At 39.7% G+C, this 16596-nt stretch overlaps 1 protein-coding gene across 8 annotated transcripts in view; it reads left to right on the top strand.

The window, feature by feature from the left end:
• Positions 1–5453: 5453 nt before the first annotated feature.
• The window catches only part of CCNT2 (cyclin T2), a 47743-nt gene continuing 36600 nt past the window's right edge, over positions 5454–16596 (top strand). For 3 of the 8 annotated variants that reach the window (XR_010944474.1, XM_067742106.1, XM_067742103.1), the window contains exons 1-2: positions 5454–5640; positions 6468–6549. Coding sequence is in view for 5 of the 8 variants with exons in the window: in XM_067742106.1 (XP_067598207.1) it covers positions 5483–5640; positions 6468–6549 (240 nt within the window). In the remaining 3 variants the exon portion in view is untranslated. Of the gene's footprint in view, positions 5641–5907; positions 6026–6467; positions 6550–8693; positions 8721–16596 lie in introns of those variants that run through there. The other 5 variants (XM_067742104.1, XM_067742102.1, XM_067742108.1 and 2 more) reach the window with 4 other exon arrangements.

Raw genomic sequence — 16596 nt, 5'->3', positions numbered from 1 at the left:
GTTACCAGAAAACTACTAGAGCTAATCAATGAATTTGGTAGAGTTGCAGAATACAAAATTAATACACAGAAATCTCTTGCATTCCTATACACTAACAACAAAAGATCAAAGAGATAAATTATGAAACAATCCCATTTACCATCATGTCAAAAAGAATAAAATACCTAGGAATAAACCTACCTAAGGAGACAAAAGACCTGTACTCAAAAAACTATAAGATACTGATGAAAGAAACCAAGAATGACACAGATGGAGATATACCATGTTCTTGGATTCGAAGAATTGATATTGTGAAAATGACTCTACTACCCAAAGCAATCTACAGATTCAGTGCAATCCCTAGCAAATTACCAACAGCATTTTTCAAAGAATTTGAACAAAAAATGTTACAATTTGTATGGAAACACAAAAGACCCCCAATAGCCCAAGCAATTTTGAGAAAGAAAAATGGAGTTTGAGGAATCAGGCTCCCTGACTTCAGACTACCTACAAAACTACAGCCATCAAAAAAGTATGGTAGGGACTTCCCTGGCAGTCCAGTGATTAAGACTTCACCTTCCAGTGAAGGGGATGCGGGTTTGATCCCTGGTCAGGGAGCTAAGATCCTACATGTCTTGGGGCCAAAAAACCGAAACATAAAACAGAAGCAACATTGTAACACATTCAATAAAGACTTTAAAAATGGTCCACATTTTTAAAAATTTAAAAAAATTTATAATTAAAAAAAAGAAGAAAAAAATGGTCCACATTAAAATAAAAAACCTTGGGAAAAAAAGAAAAGCAGCATGGTACTGGCACAAAAACAGAAATATAGATCAATGGAACAGGGTAGAAAGTCCAATGATAAACCCATGCACCTAGGGTCACCTCATCTATGACAAAGGAGGCAAGAATATACAATGGAGAAAAGACAGTCTCTTCAATAAGTGGTGCTGGGAAAACTGGACAGCTATATGTAAGAGAATGAAACTGGAACACTCCCTAACACCATACACAAAAATAAACTCAAAGTGGATTAAAGACCTAAATGTAAGGCTGGACACTATAAAACTCTTAGAGGAAAACATAGGCAGAACACAAACCGCAGCAAGCTCTTTTTTGATCCACCTCCTAGAGTAATACAAATAGAAACAAAAATAAACAAATGGGATCAAGTAAACTGAAAAGCTTTTGCACAGCAATGGAAACCATAAACAATACAAAAAGACAACCTCAGTACGGGAGAAAATAGTTGCAAACAAAGCAACCAACAAGGGATTAATCTCCAAAATATGCAAACAGCTCATACAACTCAATATCAGAAAAACAAACAACCCAATCAAAAAATGGGTGGAAGGGCTCCCCTGGTGGCGCAGTGGTTGAGTACACCTGCCGATGCAGGGGACACGGGTTCGTGCCTCCACATGCCGCGCAGCGGCTGGGCCCATGAACCATGGCCGCTGGGCCTGCGCGTCCGCAGCCTCTGCTCCGCAGCAGGAGAGGCCACACGGTGAGAGGCCCGCGTACCGCAAAAATAAATAAATGGGTGGAAGATCTAACTAGACATTTCTCCAAAGAAGACATACAGATGGCCAAAAAAGCACATGAAAAGATGCTCAACGTCACTAATTATTAGAGAAATGCAAATCGAAACTACAATGAGGTATCACCTCTCACCGGTGATGGCCATCATCAAAAAATCTACAAACAATAAATGCTGGAGAGGGTGTGGAGAAAAGGGAACCCTCCTACACCGTTGGTGGGAAGGTAAACTGGTACAGCCACTATGGAGTACAGTATGGAGTTCCCTTAAAAAACTAAAAATAGAGCTACTGGGGACTTCCCTGGTGGTCCAGTGGTTAAGAATCTGCCTTCCAATGCAGGGGACACGGGTTCAATCCCTGGTCGGGGAACTAAGATTCCACACGTGTGGGGCAACTAAGCCTGCACACTGCAACTAGTGAGCCTGTGCGCTCTAGAGCCTATGTGCCACAATTAGAGAGCCCACGTGCTGCAACTACTGAGCCTGCACACTCTGGAGCCCACCACAACTAGAGTGAAGCCTGCACACTGCAACAAAGAGCCCGCGCCGCAACGAAGAATTCCGCATGCTGCAACGAAGATCCGGCGTGCCGCAACTAAGAACTGCCGCAGCCAAATAAATAAATATATTTAAAAAAAATAAAAATAGAGCTACCGTATGACTAGCAATCCCACTCCTAGGCATATACCTGGAGAAAACCGTAATTTGAAAAGATACATGCACCCCAGTGTTCATTGCAGCACTATTTACAGTAGCCAGGACATGGAAGCAAGCTGATGTCCATCAACAGAAGAATGGATAAAGAAGACGTGGTACATATATAACAATGGAATATTACTCAGCAATATAAAAGAACAAAATAATGCCATTTGCTGCAACATGGATGGATCTAGAGATTGTTATACTGAGTGAATTTAAGTCAGACACAGAAAGACAAATATATGATATCGCTTATATGTGGAATCTAAGAAAAGGGTACAAGTGACCTTAGTTACATAACAGAAGTAGAGTCACAGATGTGGAAAACAAACTTAGGGTTGCCTGGGGACAAGTGGGGTAGGGGAGGGATGAGTTGGGATTGACATATGCATACTACTATATATAGAATAGATGACTAGTGGGGACCTGCTGTACAGCACAGGGAACTCTGCTCAATTCTGTAATGGCCTATATGGGAAAAGAATCTAAAAAAAGAGTGTATATATGTATGACTGATTCACTTTGCTATACACCTGAAGCTAACACAGCACTGTGAATCAACTATACTCCAATAATAATTTAAAAAAAAAACCTCATTGCCACACACAAGGTCACCTCCATTTTCTCCTGTTATCTTCCAGAGGTTTTAAAGTTCTGCATTTTACATTTAGGGATATGATCTACTTAATTTTTGTGAAAGTTGTGAGATGTGTCTCGATTCTTTTTTTTCCATACACATGTCCAGTTGTTCCGGCACTATCTGTTGAAAAGACTATCTTTTCTCAATTGAATTACCTTTGCTCCTTTGTCAAAGATCAGTTGACCATGTTTGTGTGGATCTATTCCCAGGCTCCCTATTCTGTTCCACTGATGTATGTGTCTATTCTTTTGCCAGCAAACGCTGTCTTTGGTACTGTAGCTTTGAGTTCGGATAAAGTCAGTTCAGCTTCTTTGGTATTGTGTTGGCTCTTTTGGGTCTTTTACCTTTCCATATAAACTTTAGAATCGATTTGCACATATCTATAAAATAACTTCCTAAATTTTTTTATTGGGATTGCATTTGAATCTACAGATCAAGTTGGGAAGAACTGACATCTAATGATATTAAATCTTCGAATCCATGAACCCAGAAAATCCTTCCACTTATATCTACTTTGATTTCCTTAATCAGAGTTTTGTTGTTTTCTGTATACAGATCCTGTACATATTTTAGAATCATACCTAAGTATTACTTTTTGTAAATGGTATTATGTTTTTAACCGCAAATTTCAATTATACGTTGCTGGTATACAGGAAAGCAATTCACTCTTGTATATTATAATCCTGCCATAGCCACTTACTAGTTCCAGTTTTTTTTAGTACTCTGAGATCTTCTACATGAACAATTGTTATCCATGAACAAAGCTAGTTTTATTTCTTTCTTCCCAATCTGCTTAGCTTTGATTTCCTTTTCTTATAGGACGTATAATACAACGTTGAAAGGAGCAGTGACAGGGGACATCCATGCCTTAGCAGGAAAGCTTCTAGTTTCTCACCATTAAGTATGATGCTAGCTGTAAGATTTTTATAAACGTTCTTCATGAAGTTGAAGAAGTTCTCCTCTATTCCTAGTTTGTTAGAGCTTTTATCATGAATGAGCGTTGGAGATAGCCACTTTTTAAATGCTGCTTTAAGTCAATCTATCCTGGAACCTCTAAGCAGCCTAAGATGTGAGGCAAGGTAGGTAAGAAGTTAGACAATGTTCATGATAGCTGCCTACCAAATCAACAGCTCAACACTGTGGCCTGACGGGGGCAGGCAGAGCCAAGGTATATCAGTACATTCAGCGTGGGAGCCCTGAAACAATGACAAAAGCCTGGAGATATAATCAAGAACTCAATGAAAAGTAGTATTTATTGCCTTTCGAAGTATGACTTCCTGCATGTATACACTACTATGTATAAAACAGATAACTAATGAGAACCTACTGTAGAGCACAGGGAACTCTACTCAGTGCTCTGTGATGACCTAAATGGGAAGGAAATCCAAAAAAGAGGGGATATATGTATACTTATAGCTGATTCACTTTGCTGTACAGCAGAAACTAACACAACATTGTAAAGCAACTGTTCTCCAATAAAAAGTTAATTTAAGAAGGAATCCTGATATAACAATGCAAACAAAAAAGTATGTCTTCCTGTACGCTGTATCTTTGGCAAATAGCTAAAATTTAAAACTTAGCAACTTTATTCACACATATTAGGCGTTGGCTCAGAGCCAGAGACCCACCGACTCCCAGTCTGCAAAATTTCTTGCAGGGACAGGATAAAGAGTTAATCAATAGATATGTGCGGTATTACCATATTAAACACTAATAACTTTTTAACTCAGTTCCTTTTACACTGTCTGCTTCTCTTTAACCTTCTCTTTCAAATCACAGACTGATTTGAAAACACACTACAGAAAGGGACTCCAAACCTAGTTTAGAAATTCAGCGCCTCTGGTTGCTAATAACCTTTGGCAAGTAATTAAAAAAATAAACCCACGGCCTGCGTGGTCGTAGGATTCAAACAAGATAATGTAGGAAAAAAGAACTAAAGTGCGGCACAAACGTAGGCGGGTGGGGGGGGACGAGGGGAAGCATTTCTTATGCACCCTTTCCCAGGTAGGTCTTTCCGAGGGCCGCCCGCTGGGCGGAGGCTGTCCGTCGAGGACTCCGGAGTCCGCAACCTACGAGACTGCGCAGACCGACGCTAGAGGAAAATGGAGAATGTGCCGCGCGACTGCGACAGAGGAAAGTTCTTCTCTTTTTTAAACCGCCGCCAGACTCCCGGCCCCAAAAGCAGCCGGGATTTCAGAGCCCACGCCCAGGCCCCACGGCGCAGCCGCCCGCCCGCGTCTCTCGCCACCCGACCCGAAACCAGCCTTTTCTCGCCTCTCCTCCCCGCCCTTCTCCCAGCCAATCCTAGGCCCGGCATGCACCGCGCTGACCTTTCCCTTCCAGCCTACCCCCACCTTTGGGCGCCTCCAAATGACAAGCGGCGCGGAGCATTGTGGTCCCGTGCGCGAGAGCGAGGCCCGGGCCGGAAAAAGAAAGCAAAAGACTAGGGCGAGCCGGTAGGGCGGCCCCCGCGCACGCGCACGGGCGGCGGCGGTGGTGAAAAAGGGTGGTGCGTGGTCTACGGCGAGCGGAGTGGGGCGGGGTCGCGCGGCCTTGGCTGGGTGTCCGCGAGCCGGGAGGGGCGGGGGGTGGGTGAGGGAGCGGGCGGAGGAGGAAGTGTCATGGCGTCCGGCCGTGGAGCTTCTTCTCGCTGGTTCTTTACTCGGGAACAGCTGGAGAACACGCCGAGCCGCCGCTGCGGAGTGGAGGCGGATAAAGAGCTCTCGTACCGCCAGCAGGCGGCCAACCTCATCCAGGACATGGGACAGCGTCTCAATGTGTATCCTTTCCTATTTTTGGCCCTGCGCCTCTCACGCCCTGTCCACCTCACTACTCGCCGGGTCGCCGGGCCTGGTGCCCCGCGAACATGGCGCCGCCGCCTCGGTCTTTCCTGGGCCTCGGCCGCGCCGTAAGGGAAGACAGGCTAGAGTTCTGGAGGCTCCGAGCGGCCGGCAGCGGAGGAGGGGAGGAGAAAGGGAGTCCGGTGAATGCGGGCTGGGAGGCTGCGTTGTGTAATCTGTTTGGGGCCGCGCGTAGTGACGGCGGGGGATGGGAGTGCCGCCCGGGCGAGAGGGAAATCTTAGGGATTATCGCAGAAAAGAGGCGGCTGCTTCTACTTTTAGTCCGAGAAGGGGTTGAGAGCTAGGAGGGAGATGCTGAAAGGCGTAAGTGTTCTCTGCAGCCTTTCCCCGCTCTCCTCGCCGGTTTGATGGCGGTTCACTTGTACCTTGGGAGCGCACGGGACGTCTTTATGTTCCTGGCATGGTTTTGCATGGGTGCGCGCGCGCGTGTTTCAACTGTTTGATTTTGGGTTTAGTCGTAGCCATTGATAAATGCTTCCTGGGCTCGCTTAATAGCAGTATTGGAGCGGAATGCTCGGCGTTTGTTATTATTCCGGCTATTTATTCGGTGGGGAGCCTTTCCGATCCGCCAGCCCCCACGCCATCATCCTGTGGGTATTTAGTTCCTTATTATTACAGTTTGGGGATTGGTTTTGAGTGAACGGGGGCCTTGGAAAAGAACCGTAGATCGGGAATTTTCCTTCAAAATTGTTTTGGAAAAGAGATCTTGTTTTTCTCCGATATTTCCTAAATGTTAACGTTCCAGCTCTCAGCTTACGATAAACACTGCGATTGTTTATATGCACAGGTTTTACATGCACCATTCTTTCACCAAATTCAATAGAAATGTAAGTATTGTTTTATTAATCTGTTTTTGAAACAACCAAATTTTAAGATATAATCGATACGCAGAAAAAAGTTGGTCGTGGATTTTACTATTGTATTTAATGTTCTGTTAACAGTGAAGGTGAATCGCGTGATAAACATTTTGCTTCAAATGTGGGGTTTCTGGTTGGTTGGTTGGTTTTTTTAATTTGTGTTGACAAGCTGCCAGGCGCTGTGTCAGGCTCTGCCAGGTCTTTTGAGCTAAGAGATAAATCAGAAGCATTTTTCTTCTCAAAGAGTATTTATTACATTGGTATTCATTTAAATTTTACACTCAACATTTGAACAATTTATAGGTACGATGTAATTGTAGAAAACCCAGTCATTCTGTTGTACATCTTAATTGTATTGGACTCATTGCTTCAAATACGGTGAATTGGGCTTAGTTTAATTGTAACATTGTTTTCAAATGACCCTTTGAAAGAGTTAAATGTTTAGCAGAAATATTTCATTTGCTAACAAAATTTAAGTTGTAAAACGTTCTTGTTTATCACATTTTAGCATTAGTTGTCTACTTAAATTTTTGGTGGTTTGAATGGTGTCTTGCTTCAGAAATACTATGTCAGAGGTGTGTCTGTGTATGTACAATTAGTTTGAAGTAAATCTTACCTTCCAATACTAAAGTACTGATTTGGAACATATTCTGTAAATTTTGACAAACTAGTAGTGGCGTTTAGTTGAAATTTTCATTTTAAGTTATGAAAATGGCACTTCGGTGTCTGTTCTTTTCAGAGAAACACGAATACTGTGTTGTACCTGTTATCAAAGAAAATTGCGTATTGTTTAGAAATATTTAGCTCTACCTTATTTCTCACCATATTTTTTGCTCACAGCTATTTATAGAATGCTATTCTGAAAGGAGTGTGGAAAAGTTGACCCTGGAAGACTTTATGCAATTTGTGGATTGTCATTAGGACCTTTTAAGAAAACAGTCTTTGAAAAGGTCCTTTTTTTTAGTTGGAAGGAAAAGCTTCATAGTTTAGATTGATTCCTATTTTAACCTCTTCTGATCATAAATCTGATTTGGTTTATCAGATTGGCATATAGGTTTATATTAAACAGTATACATTTTGGTTTCTTGCAGTCTCCACTGCTTCTACTTTTCATCTTTTAAATCTGTTTGATTCTTGCTCTGTTTATATTTTTCCAGTTACTTCTTGTACACAGAACTTAGGTCAGTGATAGTGTTAGGGAAGAGAGAGGAAGCCTTTTTGGTATAACATTTAGATTGAGAGAAATACAGTTTTATTTAAATTGTCTCCTAAGGCAGTAGTGAACTGATGAATACTAATGTAAGTGTGGCTTCCCTTAAGTAGCCCTGGAATATGCTGGTAGGAATCACAAATCAAAATAGTTCTGGAAATTCTTTTTTTTTTTTTTTTGCGGTACGCGGGCCTCTCACTGTTGTGGCCTCTCCCGTTGCGGAGCACAGGCTCCGGACGCGCAGGCTCAGCGGCCATGGCTCACGGGCCCAGCTGCTCCGCGGCATGTGGGATCTTCCCGGACCGGGGCACGATCCCGTGTCCCCTGCATCGGCAGGCGGACTCTCAACCACTGCGCCACCGGGGAAGCCCTGGAAATTCTTGATGTGGCTACAGATGTCCTGTTTGCTTACTTTTCTACTTCAGTAATGATTTCACCACAAGACTACACTTCTCTTTTTGAACCCTCCGTCTTTCATAGTTTGTCTCTATGGCCTGGTTGGTGTGCTTTAAAGCAAAACCTTACTTAACAGCCAAAATTCACAGCTGTAACCTTAAGTTGACTGGTGAAGCCCAGGTCACTTGCATTCTAACTCTTATTATTTTATTTAAATGCCATCATTTAATAAGAAAGCCAGAGTATTCATTTTTATTACCCTACTTTCTGTCTTCTGTGTGTATAAAGGCAAACTTCAGTGTTTTGCATTGAGTCATTATTAGAATAATTGAAATCTGATGCTAATTTCTGTTTTGAGAAGTAAATTGCACCCTTCATATCTAACCATTGTCTTTTTTACCTTTGCTATTTTATCAAAAGTGGTTTTAATATTTATTTGTGTTGGTACACTTGCATCAATTGTACAGCCTCACTCTTTTATCTTTTTTTTTTTTTCCTATTCTTTTAGGGTGAAGGGGGTGGTCTCAAATTGAATGTGAGTCACTTTCAAATTCATACTCCCTGACATCACTGGGAAAATTTTTCTTACAAGGTTATAATGGAATGTCATGGTAGACTTTAAAAAAGCATGAGTCTCCACCACTAAGTAAATTGAACACCATTCGGTAAATTAAACCATAACAAGCTTCAATTTAAAGATGCTAGTAACAACATATATCTAGTTTTATAATAAATATGCATTCATTATGTAAAAATATTTATGTGGCTTTATTTTATTTTTTCACATTAACAAATTTAAAAGTAAAAAAATCCCCTAAAGGTCAAGTTGGTCTTGTTTTAAAAGTTAGTGTCAACAGAGCTGTCTTTTATCATTGTTACTTTCTCTTTTTAGAAGGTTGGATGGCTACCAGCAGGAAATGACTTTTATATGTAACCTAATTAGATAAATCTATTCTTTGCTCACTGGATGCAGTGAGGTTTATGTAATTGAGATTAGTAATTGAAGAATGGCCTTGCTGGATCAAGCTCAAGATAAATCTAATGAAGTATATAAAAAAGCCCTGGAACCAGTAGTGCCTCCACAAAGTATGTACTGTGGGAGAGCATCCTCCCCAGTGTCAGTCGTAGAATAGATAATTGACCCAGCTTTTCCTAGAAACTCTGTTCATTAGTTTGGTTAGTCAAGTTTATGATGCATTTGTTTCTTATATTAATTCCAAGTCTTTTGAGTTCTCTTAAGATAAGGTTGTAATGAACACACTCTTAGTATTTTTGTTGGTCATGGTCTAGTCTCATATCTCTCTCCAATTCGTGTGATCATTTTAATCTTCTCTTTCTTTAGTTCTGTTGCCTCTTTTTTGAGCTGCAGCAGTTGAAACATTATAGTATGCCAAATTTAAATGTAGCTTTGTTTAATGTCTCAAGAGTACACAATAAGTTAAGGGCAGTATTCAGAACTAATGATTTTTGACTGTGATGACATCTAAGAATGCACCATCTATGTCATATCTGAGTTTCACTTAATACATTTAAGATTAGTCAGCTGATACACATAAAGGAACTTGTATTTGCTTGTGCTAAAATTTGATTACCACTTTTTGCTTGCAGTCTTAATCTTTCTTAGTTGGCTTGGTTCTTGACTAGTAGATACCACTTGAAAATTTAAAGATTTTCTTTTTGCATTCCTTTCTTCCCCTGTAAAGACTTAAGTGATTTAAAGGAAAGCCATTCTTTTCTCTCTAGAAAAGTGCCCACAATCCCTGTTCTTTGTCTGATAATAAAGCATTCTCCCATTCTAATTTTTATTAATAGTCTTTGCATAGAAATTTATTCAAGATTTTTTAATGGTAGATTTCATTCAGTTTACACCAACTGTTGCTTATTTATACTCAGATTGCTCATAAAATTGTCATAACCAATTGCCACTTGTGAAAGAATAACATTTTGGGCAATTTGGTTAGTTAAGGATTTTGTTTAAATTTGTATTGTGAAAGCCCTAAATTTCTCTCAAACATAGGAATCTAGATAAAGTTAAATGTAACCTCCCTGCCCCAAAAGGACAGGGGGGGTTTTGTTTCCTTTCTTTTTTGGCTATACTCACCAGTACCTCACATAAAGTTGGTATTTGGCAATAGTTTGTCAATAGAATGTATCAAATCTTGTTGCTCATAGGTCTGTTGAGTGAATTCTTCCACATTTTCCTCTATATTCATCCTCCCCACATAGACACATTTTAAATGTTTTATTATTGAAAACTAACATACACATGGTAAATGAAAACAGTAGAAAAAGGGATATGATAAACCTCCCTCCCATCCAGGTATCTAAGCCCCCTGCCCTACAGCATTTGCTGTGCACAGTTTCTGTGTGCCCTTTCAGAAATAGTTTTTGCTTGTACAAGCATATATGTGTGTATTTTTTTCAGCACAGAAAAGGGTTTTTGTCTGTTTTTTTCACAATTCTTAGATCCAGCACACAACAGCAATATGAGAACAGACAGAATTGGACTGGTCCTAGTTGGGGTTAGATGTGGCTGTTTCTGGAGAAGTAATTTTTAATATGGCACCAGAAAAGGATAGTATAGATTGACCCAGTGTAACTCAACCAGAGGCAGCTTTGCCCACCAAGGGACATTTTACAATGTTCAGAGACATTTTTGGTTGTCACAGATGGGAAAGGGGTACTACTGGCATCTTGTGGATAGAAGCCGGGAATGCTGTTAAACATCCTACGATGCATAGGATATTCCTGCAAAACAAAAAGTTAACCTGGTACAAAATGTCAGTAGTGCTGAGGTTGAAAAAACCATGGGTAAACCTCCTAAAGTGTTAAGAAGTGAGACTAAAAGCTATGTTATTATCACTAGATTGATTTTGAGTGTTTGGTGAATTTTATCTGTTCTAGTAAGAAATAGCCTATTCATCTGTAGTTCTTCAAGGACCATAAGAACACAGATCACATTTGTAATCTTCTTCTAATTGGGGGCTTTAGGGAAACATTTTGGTATTTCTAAAATTTAAAGTTTAAATTTAGCTTATTAATAAATGTTGCTTTTCTGTTAAGTACTAATGTGTTTTTTAGCCTCTTATTTGAGTTTGTTATGAATCTTACCATATTAGAAGATGTTTTAGTAGTTTGGCTTCTAATTTTGTTTATGGTGGGGGTTTTTTGTTTTGTTTGTTTGTTTGTTTTTGCGGTACGCGGGCCTCTCACTGTTGTGGCCTCTCCCGTTGCGGAGCACAGGCTCTGGACGCGCAGGCTCAGCGGCCATGGCTCACGGGCCCAGCCGTTCCGCAGCTTGTGGGTCTTCCCGGACCCGGGCACAAACCCGTGTCCCCTGCATCGGCAGGCGGATTCTCAACCACTGCACCACCAGGGAAGCCCTATGGTAGGTTTTGACATAAATTTTTTTGTTACTCAAATCTGCCAGCCTTTAATCTTGCTTTATTTCATTACCTTTATGTTTATCTGGAGATAAATGTCTACCTATATTTATTTATTTATTTCATGGGAAGAGATTCTTGGGTTTTGACATTTGTTTTTCCTTGTTAGGTTTATTTTGGTATGTGGTTCCTGAACACTTACTTAAGGTTGATATTCTCTTTCTTACCCCAGATAAGGAAGAAAAGAATCATAAAGGTTAAACACTTTGTCTGAAGTCACACAGCAGCTGAGTGACAAAAGCTAAAAATGCACCCAGATCTAGACTCCATTGTTGATGCAGTTATCAGTATTTCTGCCTCAAGTATCTGTTACTAGGAATCTTTTCATAGCCCTGAAATTTTTCACTAAAAGCAGTTGATGTGTAAAGCTTTTGTGATGTGCCAGTTGTGATTCACCAACGCTCGGCATGAGAATTATTAGGATGCTCCTCTAAAACATGCTTTAGTGGGCTGTACCTTAAACCTATGTAATCAGAATATTTGTGGTGGGACCTGGGATCCTCTACCTTAACAAGCTTCCCAGGTGATACTGATGCCTGCTAAAGTTGAAGACTGTTCGTTTAAATTTTGATGTTTCCCCTGTGTCTCATAATCTGTTATACAGTCAGCCCTCCATGTCTGTGGGTTCTGCATCTGTGGATTCAACCAACTGCAGATCAAAAATATTTGGGAAAAAATTCATTTACAAAAAGCAAAACTTGTATTTACCCCACACCAGCAACTATTTACATAGCATTTGCATTGTATTAGGTATTATAAGTAATCTAGAGATGACTTAAAGTGTAAGGAAGGATGTGCGTAGGATATATGCCATTACTATGCCATTTTACATGAGACTTGAGTATCCATGGATTTCGGTAAATGTGGAGGGGTCCTAAAACCAATCCCCCACCTGTGGCTACTGAGAGATGACTGTACACTGGCCGTTTTGTAGAAGTTAAATCAGCATGTTTAATTCTTTTACCTACAAAAGTAAAATGTCTTTGAAATCTGAGTGGTTGTTTATATTATAGCTCACTTATGCTTCTGCTTTTTAATTTAATAAAGCAATTAGTCGAAGAATAATCTTATGTTCAAAATCCATTAATGCTACTGGGAAATACTGTAGGGCTGTCCAGTAGAACTTTCTGTGATAATGGACGTATTCTGTATCTTTTATGTTCAAAATGATATGTACTGACCAAACACGTTTCCTGGATTGTAAATTTGAGATTATTAGACTAGATGATTTCTAAATTCCTTTTCAACTATAAATTGTGTGGATGAAAATTTATTAAGATCCCACTCTGTAGGGCTTCCCTGGTGGCACAGTGGTTAAGAATCCGCCTGCCCATGCAGGGGACATGGGTTCGAGCCCTGGTCCGGAAAGGTACCACGAGCTGGAGAGCAACTAAGCCCGTGCGCCATAACTACTGAGCCTGCACTCTATAGCCCGCGAGTCACAACTACTGAGCCCACATGCCACAACTACTGAAGCCTACGCACCTAGAGCCCATGCTCTGCAACAAGAGAAGCCACTGCAATGAGAAGCCCGTGCACTGCAATGAAGAGTAGCCCCCACTCGCTGCAACTAGAGAAAGCCCATGCGCAGCAACAAAGACCCAACGCAGCCAAAAATAAAGAAATAAAATAAATAAATTTATTTTTTTTTAAAAAATCCCACTATGTAATAGGCGTTTTACTTATGGCAGCTGAAGTATTCTCCTCCTGAGGAAACATGCAATTACTAAGTTACTTGTCCAGAAAGTAGCCGTTACGTGATTGGCATTTGAACCTAGATCCCTAGCCTGATCGCATGCTGCAGTTCTCGCTTGTGTCTAATATGTTTAAGAAATGTTCCTAATGTGTTTCAGAAATAGGGCACACTAATTATTGATGCCAGTGATTTCTAAGGAGGAGATGAGTATACAAGTGAATAATGAAAATACTGTCAGATTTTGATTTGCTTTTCTCATTGGGTGAAATCCAGTGAAGTCCTCTTTTGAGTTAGGCCCCAATTCCTCCTTCAGCCATATATCAATCTTAGGATTTACGCATTGTGCATCCCTATTTTTCCATGTGGTGCTTTCCCTTCACTTTTCATGTGATCCCGACCTGTCAGGTTGTGAGACTGAGCTGACGTTACAACTCTTCATAAACCATTCCCCAGATAACTCCACTCTTTCACTTCTGTTTGATTCTCTGACCTTATCCTTTGGGTCCTGTTCTATTTCATCTATTTGGTATTCTTTAGTGCTGTAGTGTAACTGTGCGTATATGAAATGAAGTGGGGTTTTTTATGTTTTTTGTTTCGTTGGTTGGTTGAGTTTTTTTGGCCATGCCACGTGGCATGCAAGATCTTAGTTCCCCGACCAGGGATCGAACCCATGCCCCCCAACAGTGGAAGCGCTGAGGAGGTGGTTTTTTTTAATTGTTACAAAATGAAACACAAACATGTAAAACCACTAAATATATAGCATAGTGAATTATTATAAGGTAAACAACTTTGTAACTACCACTCAAATCAAACAAGGGAACTTTGCTAACTACCCCAGAAGTGCCTTCATGTGCTACATCCCAATGTCAACCCTTTCCTTCCCTCCACAAAGGGATAGAAAAACTGTCCTATCCTTTCCCATTATTAAGGATTTGGTAGGTTTCTTAAATCTCTCAAGGTACAGGTTTCCCCTCTATCCCTTTCTTTTACTTAAATTTTATCTGTTGAAGGACCTAGGACATTATACCTGTAGAGTTTCCACCTGTCTGGGTTTTACTAACTGTATATTCATGGTGCAGTTTATTATGTTCCTTTGTTGCTGTATTCCCTGCAAATTGCCAGTTGGATCCAGAAATTTGATCAGACTCATGTTAGATCCCTTTGGCAGGACTACAGGTGATGTTATATTCTTTAATCAGCAGGCACCTGATGTCTGGTTGTCTTTTTGTGGTGTTAGCAGCTGTCGATATTCAATGCCTAGATCCTTTTATTCGTTGTGATACTTTAATTCTGTCATTTCTTCTTCATTTATTAATTGGAATATTTGTATAGTGAAATGTTGTGATTCATCACTATTTGGACATCCGGTGGTACAAGTTCATATAGGAAAGGCAGAATAAATACTTGATTCTTGCCCTGTATTTACCACCTTTGTTGAGATAAAATTTACATACCATATATTTCATCCTTTGAAAGTGTACAATTCAGTGGTTTTTGCGTACGTTCACAAAGTTGTACGTCAATTTTAGAAATCTGTATCACCCCAAGAAGAAATCTCACATCCTTTAGCCATCTCTTCCCATTCTTCCAACCAGCCTATTCTGGACATACCCTATAAATGGAATCATTCAATGTGTGGTCCTTTGTGACTGGCCTCTTTCACTTAGTACATAATGTTTTCAAGGTTCGTCTGTGTTGTAGCATGTATCAGTACTTCATTTATTTTTCTTGCTGAACTACCATTATACCACATTTTGTATATACATTTATCAGTTAGTGGACATTTGGGTTGTTTCTACTGTTTGGCTGTTATATTGCTACTATGAACATTTATGTATGTTTTTGTGTAGATAGATGTTTTGGTTTCTATTGAATATATACCCAGGAGTAGAATTGCTGGACCATCTGGTAACTCTGTCTGTACCCATATAGTCTGGGATAGTTTCCTCAGTATCTGTTATAGCAAGATATTCCAGGTTCATCCTGTATGTTTTATATCCACAGCTGAAATGGCCATTTCTTTAAGAAACCCTGCTTTTTCTTTTAGTAGAAAGTGGTATTACAAGATATCAACCTGGACCCTGGAGATACTCATTGTTGCTATGTTTGTCTTGTTTTTAGGCATCTTCAATGAACAGAGCAAGGAAATACATAGTAAATATGTATTCACTATACACATCAACATATTGTTTTTCATTTAACAGTAAATATATGAACTATACAAAATATAGGTGGACTTGTTATATATATATATATACATTTTAAATATATATATTTAAGATATCTTAGGAATTCATTCTGATTCAAGCAACAATAGCATTTTTTACTTAACTTCTTTCTTTTTTCTTTTCTTTAACCTCTTTTGTATTACATCTCTGTGACCTTTCTTTCACACCAAAAATCTTAGTTTTGAAGGATGTGGGAATGACAGGATTTAAATATCCCAATATCACTTGTTAATCCCACATTACACAAACATGTCTCAGAATTACAGTATAACCACCACCAGTGTAATTACTGAGAACAGTTAAATGTTTTTGTTTGCTTTCCCCTCTCACCCCTGGTTTTTAAAAGTTGTACCTACATTATCATAAATAGCCATTACAAAACTCTCCCTTTTAATCTTCATTCAAGCTTAGTTCTGCAAGTAACTTTATTTGTATTGTTCACTACCAGTGCGTATGTTGTAGTCATTTTGATTGTTTAAAGTTATCTTGAAGATCATGGAAACAATATTGTCTGAATCCTTGGATGTTGATAATTGTTTGTGCCCTTTATATCCAAGGTCAGTTTTGCTGGATATAAAATTTTTGGCTTGTGCTTTCTTTTCTTAAGTATCTTAAATGTGTAACAATTGCTTTTTTCTTTTTTTCTGGTATAAAGCATTGCTGGCAGTTTGGGTGGTGATCTAACTTTCTTATATTTATTTTTGCCTAAGTGGCCAAAGGATTTTTTTTCCTTAAAAATCTAGGTGGTTCTGGGTTGATATGCTCTTATGTTCTGGGTGTGATGTGCTCTTTGAATGTGTGATTTCATATCTTTTTTACTTAGGTTTTGTGTTATGAATCTTTTTTTTTCTTTTATTTTCAACATCTTTATTGGAGTATAATTGCTTTACAATGCTGTGTTAGTTTCTGCTGTGTAACAGTGAATCAGTTATACATGTACATACATCCACATATTTCCTCCGTCTTGTGTCTCCCTCCCACCCTCCCTATCCCACCCCTCTAGGTGGACACAAAGCACCTAGCTGATTTCCCTGTGCTATGCGG

Source organism: Pseudorca crassidens, chromosome 6 (assembly GCF_039906515.1).
Source record: "Pseudorca crassidens isolate mPseCra1 chromosome 6, mPseCra1.hap1, whole genome shotgun sequence".
NCBI lineage: Eukaryota > Metazoa > Chordata > Mammalia > Artiodactyla > Delphinidae > Pseudorca > Pseudorca crassidens.
Note: the sequence above shows the minus strand (reverse complement) of the source record. Positions and strands in the feature narration are given on the sequence as shown.